This window comes from Lepisosteus platostomus, chromosome 2 (assembly GCF_059453375.1).
Source record: "Lepisosteus platostomus isolate fLepPlt1 chromosome 2, fLepPlt1.hap1, whole genome shotgun sequence".
Taxonomy (NCBI): domain Eukaryota; kingdom Metazoa; phylum Chordata; class Actinopteri; order Semionotiformes; family Lepisosteidae; genus Lepisosteus; species Lepisosteus platostomus.
Window position 1 is genome coordinate 13,238,096 of NC_142612.1, and position 19,782 is coordinate 13,257,877.

The window sequence follows — 19,782 nt, forward strand, 5'->3', positions numbered from 1 at the left end:
GAACTGGCAAATGTGCTTCTGTGGCATGCCCACTTATCAGAGCCCTTCATCCCTAGGCTGAAGTCCTAGAACTGAGTCCTTTTAGTCTTGAATGGAGAAGACTACAAGGAGATTGGATAAAAGTATTGACATTAATCAAAGGCATTGACAAAGTCAACCCAGTGGACCTCTTTAGAATAGGAACCTAGACTTTAACCAGTGTCACACGGGCCATAGTACTCTGATAGGATATACAGTATCAGTATAAAGGTTGCTGGGCTACGTTTTTGCACAAAGAGCTTGTAGTGCATTTTAACTTAACTTACTGTACATGGTGCCTGAAATGTGTTAGTTAAGCAGTTTTTATTTTCTTTTCATCTCTGAAAGGAATGCTATTACTGATGTGAACTACTGAAGTTGAAATCATGAAGGCACTGTGATTTGCAGGCTAAAGTGATATCTCATTTTTGTTTTCCTTTTAAGATGGTGACTTGTACACATTCGGGCTGGGCCAGTTTGGACAGCTGGGACACGGGACCTTTACCTTTGAGACCTCTGTCCCCAGAGCTGTAGAGTACTTCAGGGAAAGGAAAGTCCGCCTGGTGGTGTGTGGGGAAAACCACACAGCAGTCATAACAGGTAAGACATCTGATAGAGACGAGACAGTAGGGTGTCTTAGTTTGAGTTTTTCCTAAGGTAACCAGCAGAGTGTAGCAGGCTTGTCCATTCCGCTCCTCCGGTTCACCCAGTCCTACTTTCCTCCTACCCTGACAGACAGCCAGTCTGAAATCATTAACCTCTTTAAGAAAGCTGGAAGTTTAAGTTGATTTCACATTCCAGTATCCTTGAGGTACATAAAAGACTTTGCAGTGTGCTTTTGTAAATCTGACAGGTTGAGTATGAGCATACTGTACCTATCTATTCACATTTATAATAATTTAATAATAAAAAAGCATTAAATTAACCTAACTTTGAATTACAGTAAGGAGTAGATGTACAGTACCATATACACAGAATCTACAGTATCCAGACACTTGCAGAGTTTTCACTGTCATGACACTTTGAAGTAGCGGTTAACATTTATTATATACAACCTACTCCACATGTCTAAAGCAAAAAACGAACAAGAAGTAAACAATTAATATATAAAAAACATACTGTATATTCATAATTGCTGAAGTATTCAAACCCTTTGCTGTGACAAATGTATGCACAACATTACCTTAACATACCATACAATTTGTTAGGTTGTGGCCCAGTAGTGGTTAGCATTGGTGCCTTGCAGCACTGGGGCCCTAGGTTCAATTCCAGGCCTGGGGTGCTATCTGCATGAAGTGCTATCTCTGTTTTCCTCCAAGTGCTCCAAGTTTCCTCCCACAAGCTTAAGAAATTCTGGTACGTAAATTGGCTTCTGGAAATATTGCCCCTGGCATGAGGTTGTGCGTGTTTGTATCTGTGTAGGTTCTGTGATAGATTCCCCCCACACCAGCCCTGAGCTGGATGAAGTGGTTAGAAAATGGATGGATGGATAATTGCCTATAGCTAGGAATTAATAATAATAGTGCGATAACAGTGGTTTCATGGTTCATGATTTCATAATGAATACATTATCTCTGTAAAGTTCCTCAGTCAGGTAGTAAATTCCAAGCAAAGGTTCAACCATGAAGACAAAGGAGCTTTGAAAATAACTCGGAGATAAAACTATATAAAGGCACAGCTGAGGAGAAGGCTGTAAAGTATTTGCAATCCCCTTAATTGCTCTTAGGTCACAGTGAAGCTAATCATAAAGAGGAGGAAGACATTCAGACACTGCCTAAATCAGGCTATTCCTTCCAGACAAGGAGGAAACTGGTTAGGAATGCCACCGTCTTGCCAATGGCAATGCTGAAAGAGTTAAGAGTTTTGTGGTCACTCCACAGAAGGGTCTTGTGTGAAACTGAAAACAAAAATCTCAAATCCCACTTGGGGTTTGCAAAAAAATCAAGTGAGTTGATACTGCAAACATGTGGCAAAGGTTTTGTGGTCAAACAATTCATAATTTGAACTTTTTGATCTAAATGTAAAGCGTTTCAGCTGACTCAGCATAGAGCATTACTCAGTTAACCCACCCTTACTGTCAGGCTTGGTGGTTCAGCATTATTTTATAGTTCATCTCATCAGCGGGGACTGGGAAACATGTTAAGATTGATGGGAACATAGATGAAGCCACATACTGACGAAGATGTTCTTCAGAATTAAAAGTGGGGGGAAAATTCAATTTTCATTAGGAGAGTGGTGTAAAAATAATAAAGTGAATATCTTTGAGCTGCCCTCTTTAATTCCTCACTTGAATCCAATTCATAATCTGTGAAAAGACTTGAAGACTGTTATCTATAAGCAATCCTCTCAGAGGTTTTCTGTCAGAGCATTCAGGTTTTGACACGAATATCAGGTTTAAAGATATGTGTATGCATCCTTTTGGAATTTTACAAAATGGGACACCATAGTAAGGGGTCTGAAGGCTTTTTGCAAGGCACTGTAACTTAATATGATTTCACAAAACCAATACAATAAAGCTAACTTTAAGTGATAGCAATTAGTGAATATACTGTACATGCTGTGTAGACAAGGTTAGATTTCATGTACGTACTTGTTGATTTGTGACCGAGATATGTTTTTTTCTAACACTAGGGAATGGTCTTCTTTATACGTTTGGAGATGGACGACATGGGAAACTGGGACTGGGGGAGGAGAATTTTACCAACCAGTTCAAGCCAACTCTTTGCACTCGGTTCCTCAAGTACCTAGTGCAGTCTGTAAGCACAAGCTCTTCCTATCAGATTGCCATCAGTATTAATTTAGTCTTATGAACTGATGTCTTATTTTTAGTGCCCATCCCATAATTTGGAATGATCCATATGTGCTCAAACTTCTCCAAAGTGGATTGACAATTTATAATGTGACATTTATATTAATCCAGATTCTGCTTTCCTTTTCTGAGTGTATGGTGTTAAGAACAGAAACGAATAGTACAAGTACATTTTTATGGTTTCATCTACATAGTCACTTTTTTTCATATTGTATAAATTATATTTTACATGTTGGCTAAGCTGCGCCAGTGTTCAATGTCAATGTGCCAGTGTTCAAGATCAGTGTTAGTGAAGGAGAAAGCTGGTTTAGACTCATGCCACACAGAGTTGCTTGTGTTGTAGTCTGCGAGCATCATGTTCTTTTGTCTCCTTTGGAATGGACTGGGACACTACGCTCAGACTTTATGTTTTGAAAGTCTATGAAAGAGTTGCATTAGACTCATCCAGTTGTCTTGGTACCTGTTTCAGAAATAACACAAGTGCTTCCATGTGTCGGTTTTATGATTCAGACAACACTCAGATGTGATAGACGTTTTTCAGTGGCTGTGGATGTCAGTGCACATTGTGGAATCATTCTTGTGTTTAAGGTGTCCTGCGGTGGATGTCATATGCTGGTCCTCGCTGTTCCCAGACCTAAGGGCTCGGAGCCTGTAATCCTTCAGGAGGATGACTTGAACGAGAACTACCTGGAAAAATCCTATACAGAGCTCCTAGGGGACACCTCTGCTTCTGGCACTTTCAGGAGGACCCTATCAGCACGTGTCAGGCGCAGAGAAAGGGTGTGTAATCCTAGCACTTGTTATCTGAGTGTTTTCCTGTTTTTTTATAATCAACTGCTGCTTTGTATATAAGATTGTAAATTTGCTCTGAATTGATATATGTTCAAAGTTCAGTAATAAAAATAGAAGTCAAGCTGACCCTTTCATATCTTCTCTATATTAAAAAGGTTCACGGACACCTAGTCATAGAGAAAGCTATGGATGCTTGCTGAAAGTTCAAAACACATCACACCTGTGATCTCAAGTCACAAGACCCCATTGATTATACAGCAGTATAGAAAAATCTATCCTCTCAATAAAGAGTAGAAGAGACAAAAAACGATTACTGATCTGTCCACATAATTAGATGGAGTGTTTTTTTTTGGTTTATGCAGCCACTGAAATGATGGTCATGCCAAAGTCACGTACTGTGTTGCATTATGCACAATATATTGAAACAAAAGCATGACTTAAGAGAGTAAGATGAATCTCTTACAATTTCTTTATCTCCACTAGATGGCAATGTTATTTCATCATAGTTTGTGAAGAGTCTCAGATTATTCTCACAGGGCTCTCTTTGTATTCCTTCTAGTTTGGGGAAAAAAAACAGGACTGGCGTTTAATTGTCTTAAGCCTTGTTGGCAAGTATTAACATGCTGACCTGAGAATATCAGACCACATCCTTGATGATCACATGTAGTTATTAATTTGTACTTTACAGATGAGAACAGATATATAGATGAAGTGCCACTTACAGATTAGGTAAAATTAGCTTGTTAATTACCTAGTCCCTCAGGTATCTGAAGAGCCACAGACATAAACTTTTCTTCCCCTGTGATACATCAATAGATTTGATGGTAGTTTCATGGAATCCACAACCACCAATCAAAGCTGTGGTCTCTAAGCTGCTCTCTGGGCAGAGAGTGCTGGGAAAGTGGCTCATGAGTGGCTCATGAGCCAAAACAATAATTTTAAGCAAAAATAAGAAGTGATGAAATCTATAAATTTATAATTAAGACCTAGAACACTGATTATCCTGTGAGGTTAGTTAATTTGTCAGCCACATGTGTTATATTTTATCACAATTGAGATATGTTGTTCTTGTGTCCTTTTGTAGGAGCGTTCTCCAGACCAGTTTGGGATAATGTTCAGGACACTGCCCCCACCGAGAGGGAATTTCCTCAACTCCTCTCTTCCTGTTCCAAGCCAAACGGTGCCAGCCAGACTTCCTAGCTTGAACCTGCCTGATTCCAGGGTGCCAAATGGAATTCACCACAAGAAGGTTGCAGAGACTTCCAACAGCTGTATGTAAATTAATAAAACTTTTTTTTTCACTACTATGTAACAAACTGGTGACACACCATGAGTGGGTGACAGAATGCATGTACTGTAGCAGACAGTTTATATAATGTGGTGTTAGAATGGATCTTGCACTGAGGGAAGACAAGAACTTTGTTTTTCTGAAATATTAGTTTTTAGAGTACCAGAGCCACAGTAATACTGACATTATAATCTATGACAGACCCTATCCTCAACCAAGGGTCTGTACACCAAAAAAAAAAAGCAACAGCAACACAAGTCCAGAAAGGCCTTTTCTGAGTTTTCTAGTCAAACAGCTCTCAACATACCTTAAGCACTGTGCATGTTCCCTATATACCAAGCAACTTAATTACACCCATGTGAGAATATGCAACAACAGTCATCACCACTAATCTAATTAATTCCCTAATTGTTACCCACTTTGGCGGCTGTCGCATCAGCCAGGTGGGTGCTACGCATTGGTGGTTGTGGAGGGGATTCTTCATTACCTGTAACGCGCTTTTGATTGAAATGTGCAGAAAGACAAGGATGTAAGGATTATTATTACCTGGTGTGTGGCTACTTACAAGGATTGGAGGCCAAAAGTGGCAGGTCTTCATAACTGCAGTCCTGTCTTATGATGGCCCTCTGCCCATTCATTTAAATGTGGATTCTGAGAAACATCTCTAGGAACATTGTTTTCACCTTACAATTTAACGTCAGGAAATACTGGACAAGGCAAAATGGCTTTTTACATTTTTTGTGAACAACTTTGTGTTGGGGGAAACGGGCAATATTTTAAAAGCGTCAGTTGACCCCAAAAAAGGGCTAAGTGTGCTACAAAAATCCATCCATAATAAAACAAGAATGTTTATGCTTAAATTATGGTGGGCCTTTGGCCAATCTCTTTCAGTTGGGTTTTAGTAGCTAATTGATTGAGGATAATTTCCAGCTGTTTCTTGAAATAAGACATACAGTATGTATTCATCTTCAAACACATGGTGTACCTCTTGTTCTCTGTTTTAAAATTATTTGCATGTTATTCACTCAAAATCACATTACCCTGTTTTTTGCTCTATCAACACTAGTGTAGTCTTTCAATAACAGTGACTTAATGATTTAAATTCACACCAGCATACCGTTAATATTAATTGTTATTCCTTTCAGAGATATTATATTTCATGTTACATATATGTTTAGTTAAAATGCCCTACAAGTGCTTTGTAAAAACTTAGCCAAGCAGCCTACATATTAATATCCTTTTGGAGCGATATTGCTCAGATGCCACTGGTTCCAGCCTGGGTCACGTCACTAATTGACCATGACTGAGAACCCACAACCTTTTGGGTAAAGAAGTGCCTCCTGTTCTCTGTTAAATGCATCTACCACTTGTGTTTCACATGTGTCCTCTCGGCTGAGTCTAAGAAGAGTAACCAGATACTGTACATCCCAGGGAATCTCCTTCATTGACAGGCTGAAGGAACAGAATCCTCTTTTGAACGGAGAAGGTTATGAGGAGACCTGACACAGGTTTTCAAAGTCCTCAATGGTACTGACAAAGTCAATTCAGTGGACCTCTTCGGGAAGTATAGTGAAACACAAAGCTGAGGGCACAAGTGGAAACTATGTGATAGTGCATTTAAAAACAAGATAACTTCTTCACCCAAAGGGTTGTGGGTGTACGGAACAAGCTAGCCAGCCATTGTTGAATGTGATACCTTGGCTCTTTTCAAGAAATGGCTGAATGAGATCTTTGGATCACAAAACACCTAGAAGTGCTCTTTGCTTTGTAATCTGTTATAAATGTGTTAGAAAGGCAAAAGGTATCTAAAAGGTAGCTTCTTCTGTTTCCATGATTTAAAAGGACAGGTTATGTCTTGTCCTTTCTTTATGAATGTCAATGGTTGGAGAAAATCACAGTTTGCCAATGAGGTTCCTGATAATGGTTCCAGCAAATAATGATGTAGGTTGAGGCACTGCAGCTGTGAGAACTTCACAACCTTGGCACACGGAAACTAAGAGAAGCTTCTGCCTCTAGTGTAATCCTTTTGTAGTAGCCTGCAGCCTCTGTGTGTTATGAATGTCATCCAATTATGTAAAAAGTTCATGATGCGGACCATCTAAAATGTTGTGTTCCTTGTATTACAGTATGTTTATTTTCTTTTTATTTGGAAAAGACAAGTCTGGTAACGCTCAGAGGTCAGAAGACAAGGGCTGGGCAGTCGAAGACCTGGATGACAATGACAGCGTGAAAGGACTAGGGAACACCACTGACCTGCTGAATATGGTTTGTTCATTTTCCTTGTAAACTCATTTCACTTTGTTTTAGGTCACCAAACTAGGACACCAGCATTTGTATAATGTACTGGCTGAGCAAGAGACTTGTATTCACTGGAATGCTGGGCATAATATTATCATTGCCGCCTAACAGTGAGGCTCACACAGTACATGGGTGTTCTTAATGTGAAACATTTACACTGGCAAGAGTCTGTGAGCATGCTACTGTAAATACTGTATTAGATGCCAGTAAAATCCCTTCATTAAATTTTTCCGTTTTAAATAGTGTTTTGTATGCATTTTGCTCTAAGTGTAAAATCCTTGTGCCTGTCTTACATTTTGTACCTCTAGGGTTTCCTTTTTGCCATTTTGTTACAGAATTGTCAAGTGCTGATAGATCTATCACAAAGCAAAACAAAAATGTAATTGGCACAATAGCAGCCAAACCCAGAGATGTGGTTTTCTGTTACCAATTAATAAATCTAGACGTAATCCCATCCACTGAACTTATAGATGCTGACATACAGTATAAGGTCTTAACAAGTAGGAAAGACAAAGTTCTGATATCTATGATGTAAATATTTCCACTGTAGTGAAAAACATAGTGGCTGTTTTCTTTCAGAAACCTACACTGGCTTCAGCAATGTTGTTATGTTTGGTTTTGTACATTGCCACACAGCCTGACATGTTTCCCAAAACACAGAACAAAAACAGCTTTACTTGAAGCTCTGTACAGTAAGTATGCATAGTGCATTTCCTCTAATGTCTTAAAAAAGTGGAAAAATCGTGCACTAAATATATATAGTTGAATGCTCCTAAACAGTGTAGTCTTTCAATTTGGTGTTTTTATTAACGAAGAATCACCTAAGCACACGGCAGCAATTTTGCATGGTTACTTTAGCTGTTTTTTTTTTTTTTGACAGTACTGATAGTTATCCTGTTACAATGAAACAAAGCCATGGAAATACCAATGTGGCATGGCGGTACAGTAGTTAGGATTGCAGCCTCACAATACTGGGGCCCTCAGTTCAATTCCACACCCAGGGTTCTATCTGAATGTTCTACCCTGGTTTGTGTGGGTTTCCTCCAGGTGCTCTGGTTTCCTCCCAAAGTCTAGGGACATACTGGTTATTGGCTTCTGGGAAAATTGGCTCTGGTGTTTATGTGTCTGTGTTTACCCTACGATGGACTTGTCCTATCCAGGGTGTATGCTGCCTTGTGCCTGTTGCTTGCAAAGGACCTTGGAATGGATGAAAACACTAATGTAAAGTTACATAATTGTGCCTGCTCTGTACAGTAGTTCACCAGTGTTTGGAGTTCTGTAGGAGGGATGGGCAACCATTCTTCCATGCGAAAGAGTCAACTACTCCTCATTGATGTAGATAGAAAACGCTGTTCCTGGTGACACTGAAAAATATCCCATAAATGCTCTATTGGGCTCAGATCTGGTGACTGAGGAGACCACGACATGTGGCTAACAACAGTGCTCATCAAACCGTTGGGAGACCATACATGCATTCTGGGGAGACACACCTTTCCCAGCAGAAAAGACATTTTGTAACATTGGGTAAAGATGATCACTTAGTATGTCTGATTAATGATCAGCATTGACCTTGCCTTGTAAGGGAATGTGTGCACCCAAACCATGCTAGTAAAATGCACCGCATAACAATAAGGAGCCACCAGAACTGTGGTTGTAACTGATCACTCAGGGCTATAGAGTTCTGTAGGGTTTTGCAAGAGGTGCACTCGTCTGTATGTCGAGAACATGTTGAAGGATGGTTCATCTGACTCTATTACATTTCTCCTCTGGTCAGCAGTATATTGCCTGAGCTCCTTACACCATTAGATTCGCAAACTTGCAATGCCAGATGTGATGAGAGGTTTGTGCACTGCAGCCCCAACATGCTATCCCTCTCTGTGGAGTTCTTGGTAGACCTTTCTCAATGAAACTGGCTGCTTGCCTCCCAGGAAATGTGCTGTCAAGTGATCTCGCTCGCCTGTTTTGCCTTACACTTTGAAGGCATGCAGAGCTATCAGATGCTCAGATGTTGTCTTTCTCCATGCAGACATTACCTTGGAACTTGGTGTCCATCATTTACCCAGACGCTTCCATTTTTTATTCAGTACCATTTCCAGTTTAGTGACATTTTCCAGTTTTTTTTCTTGGTAGGATTAAAACAATCAACTAATTAACACTGGTTATATATACAGTAACTATGCAGGATATATTAGTTCTTTATGGTTTATTATTATTATTCTCACAACACCTACAGAGACGATCGATAGGTGGCACTTATACTGAGTTAGATGTTAGTAAAATGATTGCTTCATTCATTTTGTTTCCCTACTGTAGATCTTTGGACTAATGTAACCAAAGGGACATGAAAATGAAAATAAAAATAACAGTATAACATCTCTGAATGTCATAAGTGATATTAATAGATGAATATAAATATATTAAACAGACTATATACTGAATAGTTGGTAGTGTAATAAAAACATAGGGTACACAACAGTATTCCATCTTCTTCATAAACATTTTCTGCATCAAAGTCTAATTTGTTCACTTGCTGTGGTTATTTTGGAAAAGTTTTGATGTTCTCATTCTAACTATATAAAGTTTATATACTTTATATAAAGTTTTATAAAACACTGTAATGTTTGAGCTGTTTCTGTGAATGTATGTTGTCGTTATTGTTGTAAAAAATTGTAGTACTTTTTTAATCCACTTAATACAGAATATTAATGTGGAATCATAACTAACAAAACGAAATTTTGATAGCTGAAAATAAAAATAGTTTTTGAACGTCATTAACAATATAAATTTATGGATATAAATATTGGGGAAACCCATCTCTTGGATATTACTAAGGAGTTATTTTTCTTTTCTCAATAATGAATCATGTGCATTCTCATATCAGGCATGGATAATGGAAAAGCCAGTGTCATGTTTTTCGTAACCATGTTATGTTTTCATATGTGACAAAGTTTAAAGAATTGTAGCTGTAAACCAAGACATTGACTTAGCTGGGTGTTTCTGCTATGGGTAGCATTCATCCAGAGCATCTGCTTTTGATGACTGACTAAGGCTGCACAAAGATGGAAAAACAACTACATGTAGACAGAGAGACTGCGTTTAACCTAGAACCTACCAGGAAGAAGTGGAAAAAAAATCATTTTGGTGCCAGACTAATTTATAAACACCCTTTCCCCAATAGAGATTATAAAATGAGAAAAAGCACAACTCTTACAGCATTAACCCTTTTCTTTTTAGATTTCTTTGCCACAGATACAACCCATTTCTCTAAAAGAAAGCAGGGTGAAATCCTTCTTGTTTTACTGCTTTTTACTGCCTGTGTCACCCTGGTAACCTACCGGGCAGGATATAGAATAGCAGAAGGAATATGCAGGATTTAAACGCTCTGTTTATAGGAAATTAAGTTGCAGACACTTTATCACATTATGGTACAAGTGAGTGTTCTAGGACTGGGTTGATTTACTGGAGAGTTGCCTTGGTGATAAATTGTTGTCATTGCTGTTTGCTCATACCTCACTTTTCATCTCACGCTCTCCTCATTAAAGTATTTACTAATCACAATGAGAAAGCAAGTATAGAAAGCCCTTTTAAGAGCTTTCTTATTACTGTTCACCTTTTTTTCAGAGGAGCTTAATTTATAAATCAGTGTTTAATATAGTACATCCCCTTTGTATCATGTAAGATTTGGGTCTTATCATTTTTGCTAAGCGTGCTTTGCTGTTTCAAATGCCACTTTGTTTGGCTTAGAAATGTCCATTTATGTTGTAGGCTTTGGGGATTTGAAGGAAGATGTTCCTTTTTTAAGCATATATATTTTTGAATATGCGCTTATAAACATTGTGCAGAGATGTGTGAATGTTGGGGAAACATTCTTCATGTTTGATCCATGTGTAAGAGCGAGATACTCCTGTTTCCCAAACAGGGCACCAAGTTACATATGTAATCTGGAATTTTATTTGTATACATCCATATGGTTTACTGTTCAGTACTGGTTTACTGTTTATTTCTCTTACTAGGACACAAGAAAATGTCAAAAGTTAAAAAATATTGTAAATATTATTTTATCACTGTCCTTTTGTAGCAACGTATACTCATAATTCTAAATCAAACAGCTGAACCGTATTTACAGTTGTGAGAAAACGTTTCTTTATTGAACAAATGCAGTTTATATTTGGCTCTCTTTTTCTGTATTTAAGTGCATTGCTTTTAAAATATGCTGTAATTTGGATTAGATACTCATTACATACAAGAGAAATTGTCCTTTGTTTCTTGGTGCTCCATACAGTTCAGACATTGATGTGTTCTATGACTTCATTATTTTGTGTTTTATTGCTATGGCAGGATTATTGTTACATGGTTGTGATTATATTAAGCATACTTGCTTTTTGTATGTCATAATCCAAATCAAACACCCTGACCTGTGTGATGATCGATTAATGCTCATAATCATGTGAAAATATTAATATGTTAGATATTGATTTTTTTGTTTTGGTTTCTAAGGAATTGGAGGTTATCTTATGTACATTGCATGTGTGGTCATTTGTCAAGAAGCTTAATTCTGTTCCTGTTTTGTTGATATTATTTATGCTTTTTTCCTTCTAACTCACTAATCCAATAAGTTGGTTTTCCAATAAGTGATGCAGAAGCCTTGTTAACACATCCACTTAACAGCTTGGGATGAAATATCTCAGTTTGTGGGGTTATCATGCTTCAGTATGTGAATCTGTGACTACTGAAGCCAGCAGCTATATCACCCTGCAACTCACAACTGGCAGCCCCACTGAGGGTAAGCAGGTGTGAGCCTGGTCAGTACCTGGGAAAATCTAGTTTCTGGTTGAAGAGGTGTTAGTGAGGCCACCAGTATAGTGTCGGGGACACTATACTGTAAAAAAGTGCCGTTCTTCAGTCGAGACGTAATACCGAGGTCCAGACACTCTGTGTTCATTAAAAATCCCAGGGCGTTTCTCAAAAAGAGTAGGGGTGTTACCCAGGCATCCTGGCCAAATTTCCCATTGACCTTTACCAATCATGGCCTCCTAATAATCCCCATCTATGAACTGGCTTCATTAATCTGTTCTCCTCCCCACTAATAGCTAATGTGTGGTGAGTGTTCTGGCACACTATGGCTGCCATCGCATCATCTAGGTGGGGCTGCACACTGGTGGTGGTGGAGGGGAGTCCCCATTACCTGTAAAGCGCTTTGAGTGGAGTGTCCAGAAAAGCGCTATACAAGTGTAAGCAATTATTATTATAACTGTGTTTTTCTGTGCTCATTCATTTTCATTTCTGTTTGTTGCAGACCCACGTAATGCAGATGAATCCCAGTGACCAGACTCTGACATTATCACCTGTTCAAAAGGAAAAGGTAAGTCATGGGCTCAATTAAAAAATCCTGTCCTGATCAGCTCAGCAAATCCCCATAAGGTTGGTGCCATCTTTGAATTTCAGAAGTACAAAGAGTGACAAAAATAGAAAGAAAAACATTTAGTTATGCTTTAACTTCGTTTATTTTCTGAATTTGAAATGGCCAGTTGTTTGTTTTATATCCTCGGTTTGCCAGGACAAGGTCTGTGAATGCCCCTCTGCTGCACACCATTTCACATACAGTGAGCTTCATAGTGTGTTACAGGAGAGTTAGCTTGAATTGGAGGAATGATGCGTCTCTCACTGACAGCAGTGGGAGGACACTATAGCCAGCCCAGGTCCTTCCTGTTGAAATTGAAAGAGGCCAGTTTTGTGCCATGCTAGGGAATTTTTCTCAGTTTGCTGATGACAGCCCGGTTTTGGCCCGGTGGTGTTTGAACAGTCTCCACTATAGGATTTAATTTGAGTAAATGTATTTAATAAATTGTTATTTATTATTATTATTTTAACCACATTTATGGATGTGGTTATTTGTTTGGATTTGTTGGTTCTCAGCCTCAAAACTATCAAAGTACAGTAAATGCTTCTCCAATATGGGTTTTCCAGTGCAGATTTTTATACTTGATAAAAAATCAAATAAATGTCACACATGAAAAATCTGACTGGGCATGTTTATATGTGCTCTGCCTAAAATAGTATCTAGAATCTTCTAGTAATGTCTCCAACACCCTTGCACAACCACACATTCCTCTCTCTCTGCCTCATGTACACTGTCACGGTGAGTAATGTTCATGGTTGTGCAGACTGCGATGAATTCATAAGTGTTGCCTGTTATATTAAATTAGGTAAATTCCAAAATTTCCTTTTGACTTTTTCATGGAATACTTAAAGTGCTGCAAGTTCCCTTTTCTTTGGAGGGAAAGTAAGTGAATTATAAACCTTAGTTTTCACTGGAGGCAATTTTTATGTAATTTGTAATATCTTTTTTTTTTGCATACCACCTATATAAATTATCAGTTCTACTGGTGAACAAGAAGCAGGACAGTTTTCCTTACCTCAGCTTCATTGAGTCGCTCTCTGTTGCTACTTTCTGCTTGTTTTGTTTCTCTACACCTGCAGTGACAGCCTTTTTTAATTTGTTTTCCAACTCCTGTGTCTGTACTCTGCTTTTTCTGCATGCTTATTAATTTCTAATATTTTCCTTCTTTTTGCCCTCTGCTTCTCATGGTGGGATAGAAGAAAATTAGAATGGTGAAAAGGCATGGTCCAACAGGGTCAAAAGGACCGGGTCCTTCGTTGGAAAGTCAGTTCCAGTCTGAGCGAAAAGCAGCTACAAAATCTAGGCGTCCCCTTCCTACTGAATTACTGAGGGCGGCTGGGTCGATGCCCATGCCTTCAGCTGCTGTTGTGGTGGACAAAAAAAAATTCAAAGAGAGCGCTTTAAAGAAAGGTGGTGACAAAGAAAATATTAGTACAGGCATGAACAAAATAAAGTCACCATTAAAAGCTAATACAGATAACTTGAAAACGGGAATCCAGTTACCAGACTTGGAAGAAACTAGTAAAGATGAGACAGAATACAGCAAGCCCATGGTAATGAAAAGCAAGTCAAAACTTAAAAGGGTCATTACTGATCCTCCAAGCCTTAGGACTGAAGTTAAAATAGTAGGCACCAAAAAGCCTTTAGTGAAACCAGATGAAGACCAGATACTCTCTACAACAGAAAGCTCTTGTGTACTGCAAAGTGAAAAAACAATCAGTTCAAAGCCAAGCCGAGCTGAAATTGCAACTAAAGTCACTTTGTCATCAGAAAGTAAGAATCAAGGTTCTAACAAAAAGAATAAAACTGAATCAGAACAAGGAGGCGTTGTTGCAGGACACCATGCGAGACTAGAGAGGAGAAAGGAAAAAGTGGTTAAAAAGCCGAACCACACCCAAACGAAGATAAGCGTGACCTCTGTTTCACAAAGCACTGGATCAGAGAGAAGTCCCAAACGTGTGTCAAAAAAGGACGTGAAGAAGGCAGCTCAGTCAAACCGGGATAGTGAGGAGCAGAGAGAGCAGCCTACATCCAGAAGGCCAAGCAAAACTGAGAGGTTCACCAAACAAATGGCAATCACAGTCCAGTCATCGAGCGAATCGAGCGAGACGGAGTCTGAAAAGAGGCCCACCGTTGGTATAAAAATTGTGTCGGAGGCAAAAGGGAGAAAACAGAATGCAGAAGGAAGTAGTGCGAGTCAGTCTGACGGCCAAGAAGATGGCCACAAGAAAGAACTCCTGCAAGAGGATATGGTAGAAGGATATCAGTTTGAAACCAAAAAGCAGGATGGAACAAAGGATAAGGGAGGAAAAGGGAAAAGCCAGGGAGCAGGAGATAAAGACGAGCTGGAGGATGAAGGCAGTAGCCCAGAGAAGGCTGAGGGCGAGAGTGAAAGCAGAACAGAAGAGGGTGTAGGAACCCAGCTGGTAGAAAAAAAGGAAGGTGGCAGTGAGAGTGAGGCATGTGAGGAAGAGGAGGGTGAAGGTGAGGAGGAGGAGAAGGGATGTCCAGAGAAGGGTGAGGGAGCTGATAAGAGCACAAGGGAGCTTGAAGAAGAAGGCAGTGGTGAAGAGGGAACAGAGACGAGAGAGGGAAGCGTGGCAGAGGAGGAAGGTGAGCAACAGGAGAGTGAGGAAGCAGAAGAGGGAAGGAGGGGTGAGCAAGAGGAGGATCAGGAGAGTGGAGAGGCAGAATCTAAGCCTGAGGGGGAGGAGGAGGAGCAGGAGAGTGACGAGGAAGAGGAGGCAGAAGAAAGTAGCAAGGAGGAAGGGGAAGATGATCTGGAGGAAGGTGAAGAGGAGGGGGAGAGTAAAGGAGAAGAAGAGGGAGGGAAGGAAGAGGAGGGGGAGAGTAAAGGAGAAGAAGAGGAAGAGGACGGAGAGAGTAGTGAGGAGGAAAAGGACCAGGAGGAAGAAGAGGGTGAGGAAGTAGAGGAAGAGGGTGAGGAAGAGGAAGGAGAGAGTAAAGGAAAGGAAGAAGACCAGGATGAAGAAGAGGGAGAGGAGGGAGAGAGTGAAGGAGAGGAAGAGGAAGAGGAGGGAGAGAGTGAAGAAGAGGAAGAGGACCAGGGGGAAGAAGAGGAAGAGGAGGGAGAGAGTGAAGGAGAGGAAGAAGACCAGGGGGAAGAAGGGGAAGAGGGAGAGAGTGAAGAAGAGGGAGAGAGTGAAGGAGAGGAAGAAGACCAGGGGGAAGATGAGGGAGAGAGTGAAGATGAGGGAGAGAGTGAAGATGAGGGAGAGAGTGAAGGAGAGGAAGAAGACCAGGATGAAGAAGAGGAAGAGGAGGGAGAGAGTGAAGGAGAGGAAGAAGACCAGGATGAAGAAGAGGAAGAGGAGGGAGAAAGTGAAGGAGAGGAAGAGGAGCAAGAGAGAGAGGAAGAGGAGGATGGGGTTGAAGAAGAGGAACAACCTGTGATCAGAAATAAAAAACATAACCAAAAATCAAAGAAAGACAGCAAACCAGCTTCCAGCTCTAAAAGCAAAACTGTGGGAAAGCAGAGATTGGGCAACGGCACCCAGAACACCCAGCAATTTTGGAATAACGTGTTGCCCCATTATTTGACACTAAAATGACAAACTATTTAGTTCCAGGTTAGTTCAGGGCCATTCTTTACAAAGAGAAAAAATGCTTGTGTACACGTTATTAATAAACATGTACACTTTTTTGTAGGAAACCCTCCTAAAGGTTTTTATTTTTTTTTAATACTGTACTAAGATTACCTCCATACTTCAGAGGATTACGTTAAATGTATGCTTTGTGAAGGGCATTTTCATTATTGCTTTTTCCCATCTGCATACTGTTTCTGTATTTTGTACATGTGCCTCTGAAATGTGACTGACTCTGTTGAACATTTGATTAACCCTCAGCCTTTTTGGATAGTATGGTATAGTGTAGTTGCTTTTTTCATTTTGATATTTCCTATAAACACAGTAATGTAATGTTTAGCCCTAACTTCACTCATCCATGGAATGCCATGGAAAGTCCACAGGATCTTGTTAAAGCCGTGTAAAGCAATAGAAAACCCTTATATAGTCACAACAGTGTGCATTATGCAGTATATTTTTATACTTAACATACTGTTTTACAAGTAAAACTGAAGTGCCAATAGAGGGCATCATGAAAAGAATTCATTGCCATGAATCAAACTGAAAACAAAGCGCAAACTGTCGTCCTAAGAACCTGTAATGTACTCTTATTATACATGCCCATGATCTGGGGGCAACTGTGTATCACTATTAGCAGAGACTATAATACTATAAACTCACCACATTGCCATCGAGTGAAACAGTGAGTAGAGAACATGCCTCCTTTGAAGACATTGTGCCACAGACACACGTTTGGACTGTTTTCTCAGTTTTAGTACTGCAAGTGTATTTTGTTTACAAAGATGAAATGCTAAATTCTTATCAACGCTGGACATCCTTAACACAAAAATGAATAGAGAAATCTGTTGCTGCTGATGGGAGGAGCTACAGTATGAACAGTCCTTTCTCATTAGGGCTTACAGCTACGTTTTGATGTTTTGTCTTCTGTGATGACAAATAACCTTCAGAATCAGAGAGCAGGAAATGATATTTGAAATGCAAACAAGTTATCAGTGTAAACATGCGCCCAACATTTTGTGACTTTCCTTTTTTCTTATAATGTTTTATTTCTGCTCCCAATATATGCCGTGTATATGTTAATTTCTAATAAATCATCTTTGGTATTTTCCTAAATTAACTTCATTCTGATTTCCGGAATTTGTTGAATTTTCAAAAAAGAACATCTTCTTGATATTCATTTTTTTTCTTCTGTACTGTATATCTACAGAGTACATGTATGTAAGATGTATGAATCTGAGACTTTTGAAAAATGTATGGAAATGATATACGTTACTAATCCTGTAGTTGAGCAAATCCAATTTTTATACTCTAATTGTTGGGTTTTAAGGAGATGGAGGTTTTTGTCTTTTGTTATCACAGAGAAAAAATCTTAAAATTTAAAACCTTGTGGGTAAACAGTAGCTCACATACGTTGGAAGACTGCACCACAACATTTAATGAACCCAATTTTGTTGTTGCACCACCACAAAGAGTTTGTGGACTTTTTTCTTAAAATTTAGGTTTTGATAATGCAGAACTAGCAAGTTTTGTATTTCGAGGTTCATACTGATTACCTTGAAAATGCAATATCCTTCATTTGCTAAACTGTTGATATATTTAAACATTGGTTTCATAAGCAGATATGCGTGACTCGTGCAAGGATTTGCTCGAATACTGTACTTTGCCACTGTGCAATGCTGTTCAAGAGCAACATGGTATCAAGGGGTATTGAATGGAATAAAAAATAATGTTTTTCTCATAACCTAGTACTTCAGTGAAAGGGTTGCAACGTTCTGTCCGATGTTATCAGAAGTTAAATCTTACACACTGTCCTACATGAGCTGTACAGGTTGTGATTTGCAAGAGCTTTTATGAGTTTTAACTGCCTGTGTTTTTTAAGCACATTCCTTGTTTTATACCATCATAAATCTATATTGCTTTTGCATGCTGTCATGTCATGACTGTCTTTATTTTCATAGCCTTTTCAGTCTAGAAAACAGAGGTAAGTCGAGACTCAAAACCTGAGATACACCGACTAGACATCCTCTTGTCTTTTTCTTCATCATTGTGTCTCTTAGAAATTACAAGAAAATCTATTCATTATTATAATGTATCAACAGGATTATATTCTATTATATTCAAGTGCAGTAGTAGCTCTTAGACTCAGCACTAATAAGGACATTATATGAAATATAACATTTGCTGCAGGTTTACTTACAGTACAAGCCTGCAGCAGATATAAAGTCTTATTTGGGCAGCAAAACACTCTTGTTGTCCTGTCTAGGTGCCTTTAGAATTTCCCTTTTCACAGACTGCAGGACACACAGTAGGTGTACATCCAGAAACTTTTCTTCATAGTGTAGTTGTGTAATGTGAAGTTGCTAGTTTGTTGTTGTCACTGAAATCCCTCTGATCCTTCATTTATCACCTAAACCGTTTGCTATCTTGGACAGATTTTTAACCCAGAACAGTAGTTTCTCCCTGCCTTTTTATTCTATTCATTTCTTCTTTGTAGTTAGTATACAGTATTGAGCCTTTTTCATATACTCCATATGAAAGGAAAATCAATCTAATTGAACTAGGACCAGTTAAAAAAAAACACCACCTCTTTATTTCACCTCTTTAATTTGCCATCCAGTGGAAAATGAAGGATCACTGGTGAAAGTGGAAACCCACTTTCTCCAAAAACACTTTAGTGAAAGGACACCACTTTTAAAGTATGTGGGGATTGCATGTTTCAGTGTTGATATCTCTCATGACAGAAATTAGGACACAATGCTGCAGAGGAGAGTGAGGAAGATGATGAAGAGGAAGAAGAAGAAGAAACTGATGAGGAAGAGGAAGATGAGGAAGATGAAAGGCCTGCACAGAAAAAATCAGGAGATCAGCAGCCTCAGACAGGAGAGGGTGATTGCCTTTCTCAGGAAACATCAATAATGGTATGATTCAGGACTTGACACTGATTTCAACTGGATTTAAGGGCACTAGAATGTAGTAGGGTGACACTCCTAAAGGAACCCCTTACCTCTAACAAACTTTGGTCTGGATTTCCTTGTTTTATGAGCATGTGAAATCTGTACATTGTTACAATTAAACATGCAATTGTGTACGTTATTCCTTTGTTCCATCCTAAATCCATTCAGCCATGGTACTGATTTCTTCTGTGTTGACTGTTTCTGTTCAACATTTGTTTTTCTTTTTACAGGCATCTGAAGTCAGAAAGAAAGTGACTACTCCAGAGGCCATACAAGAAGGTACTGTATATATCATTTGGAGGTCCTTATTATACATTAACTGGTTTTATTTTCTGAATGCATTTTAAAATCTATTTCACCTTTCCCTTCATTTTTAAAATATAGCATTCTTAAGCTTTGACATCTGATTTTTGTTTGCCTGTTAGTAATTCCTGTAGACCCTTCTCATGATTCTTTTCATAATTTAATTTAACAATTTTTTGAACAAGGAGTTCTAGATTGTGACGCGGGTGGACTTAAAGCATTTGGTTGCAAACTGTGATTAACACAATTCATTTACTTTGATTGCAGTGTTAAAACCAATTAACTAGGGTAGGAACACATACTGTATATACGGT

General features: G+C 39.1%; 1 protein-coding gene across 1 annotated transcript in view; it reads left to right on the top strand.

Annotated features, from left to right (window-relative positions):
* Positions 1-19,782, top strand: part of LOC148675961 (uncharacterized) — a 33,274-nt gene that overhangs the window by 9,943 nt on the left and 3,549 nt on the right. Inside the window, exons 9-17 of the mRNA XM_088644235.1 lie at positions 463-618; positions 2,650-2,774; positions 3,416-3,607; positions 4,704-4,890; positions 7,063-7,172; positions 12,502-12,567; positions 13,803-16,016; positions 18,986-19,129; positions 19,396-19,444. Of these exons, the coding sequence (XP_088500361.1) occupies positions 463-618; positions 2,650-2,774; positions 3,416-3,607; positions 4,704-4,890; positions 7,063-7,172; positions 12,502-12,567; positions 13,803-16,016; positions 18,986-19,129; positions 19,396-19,444 (3,243 nt within the window). The remainder of the gene's footprint in view (positions 1-462; positions 619-2,649; positions 2,775-3,415; positions 3,608-4,703; positions 4,891-7,062; positions 7,173-12,501; positions 12,568-13,802; positions 16,017-18,985; positions 19,130-19,395; positions 19,445-19,782) is intronic.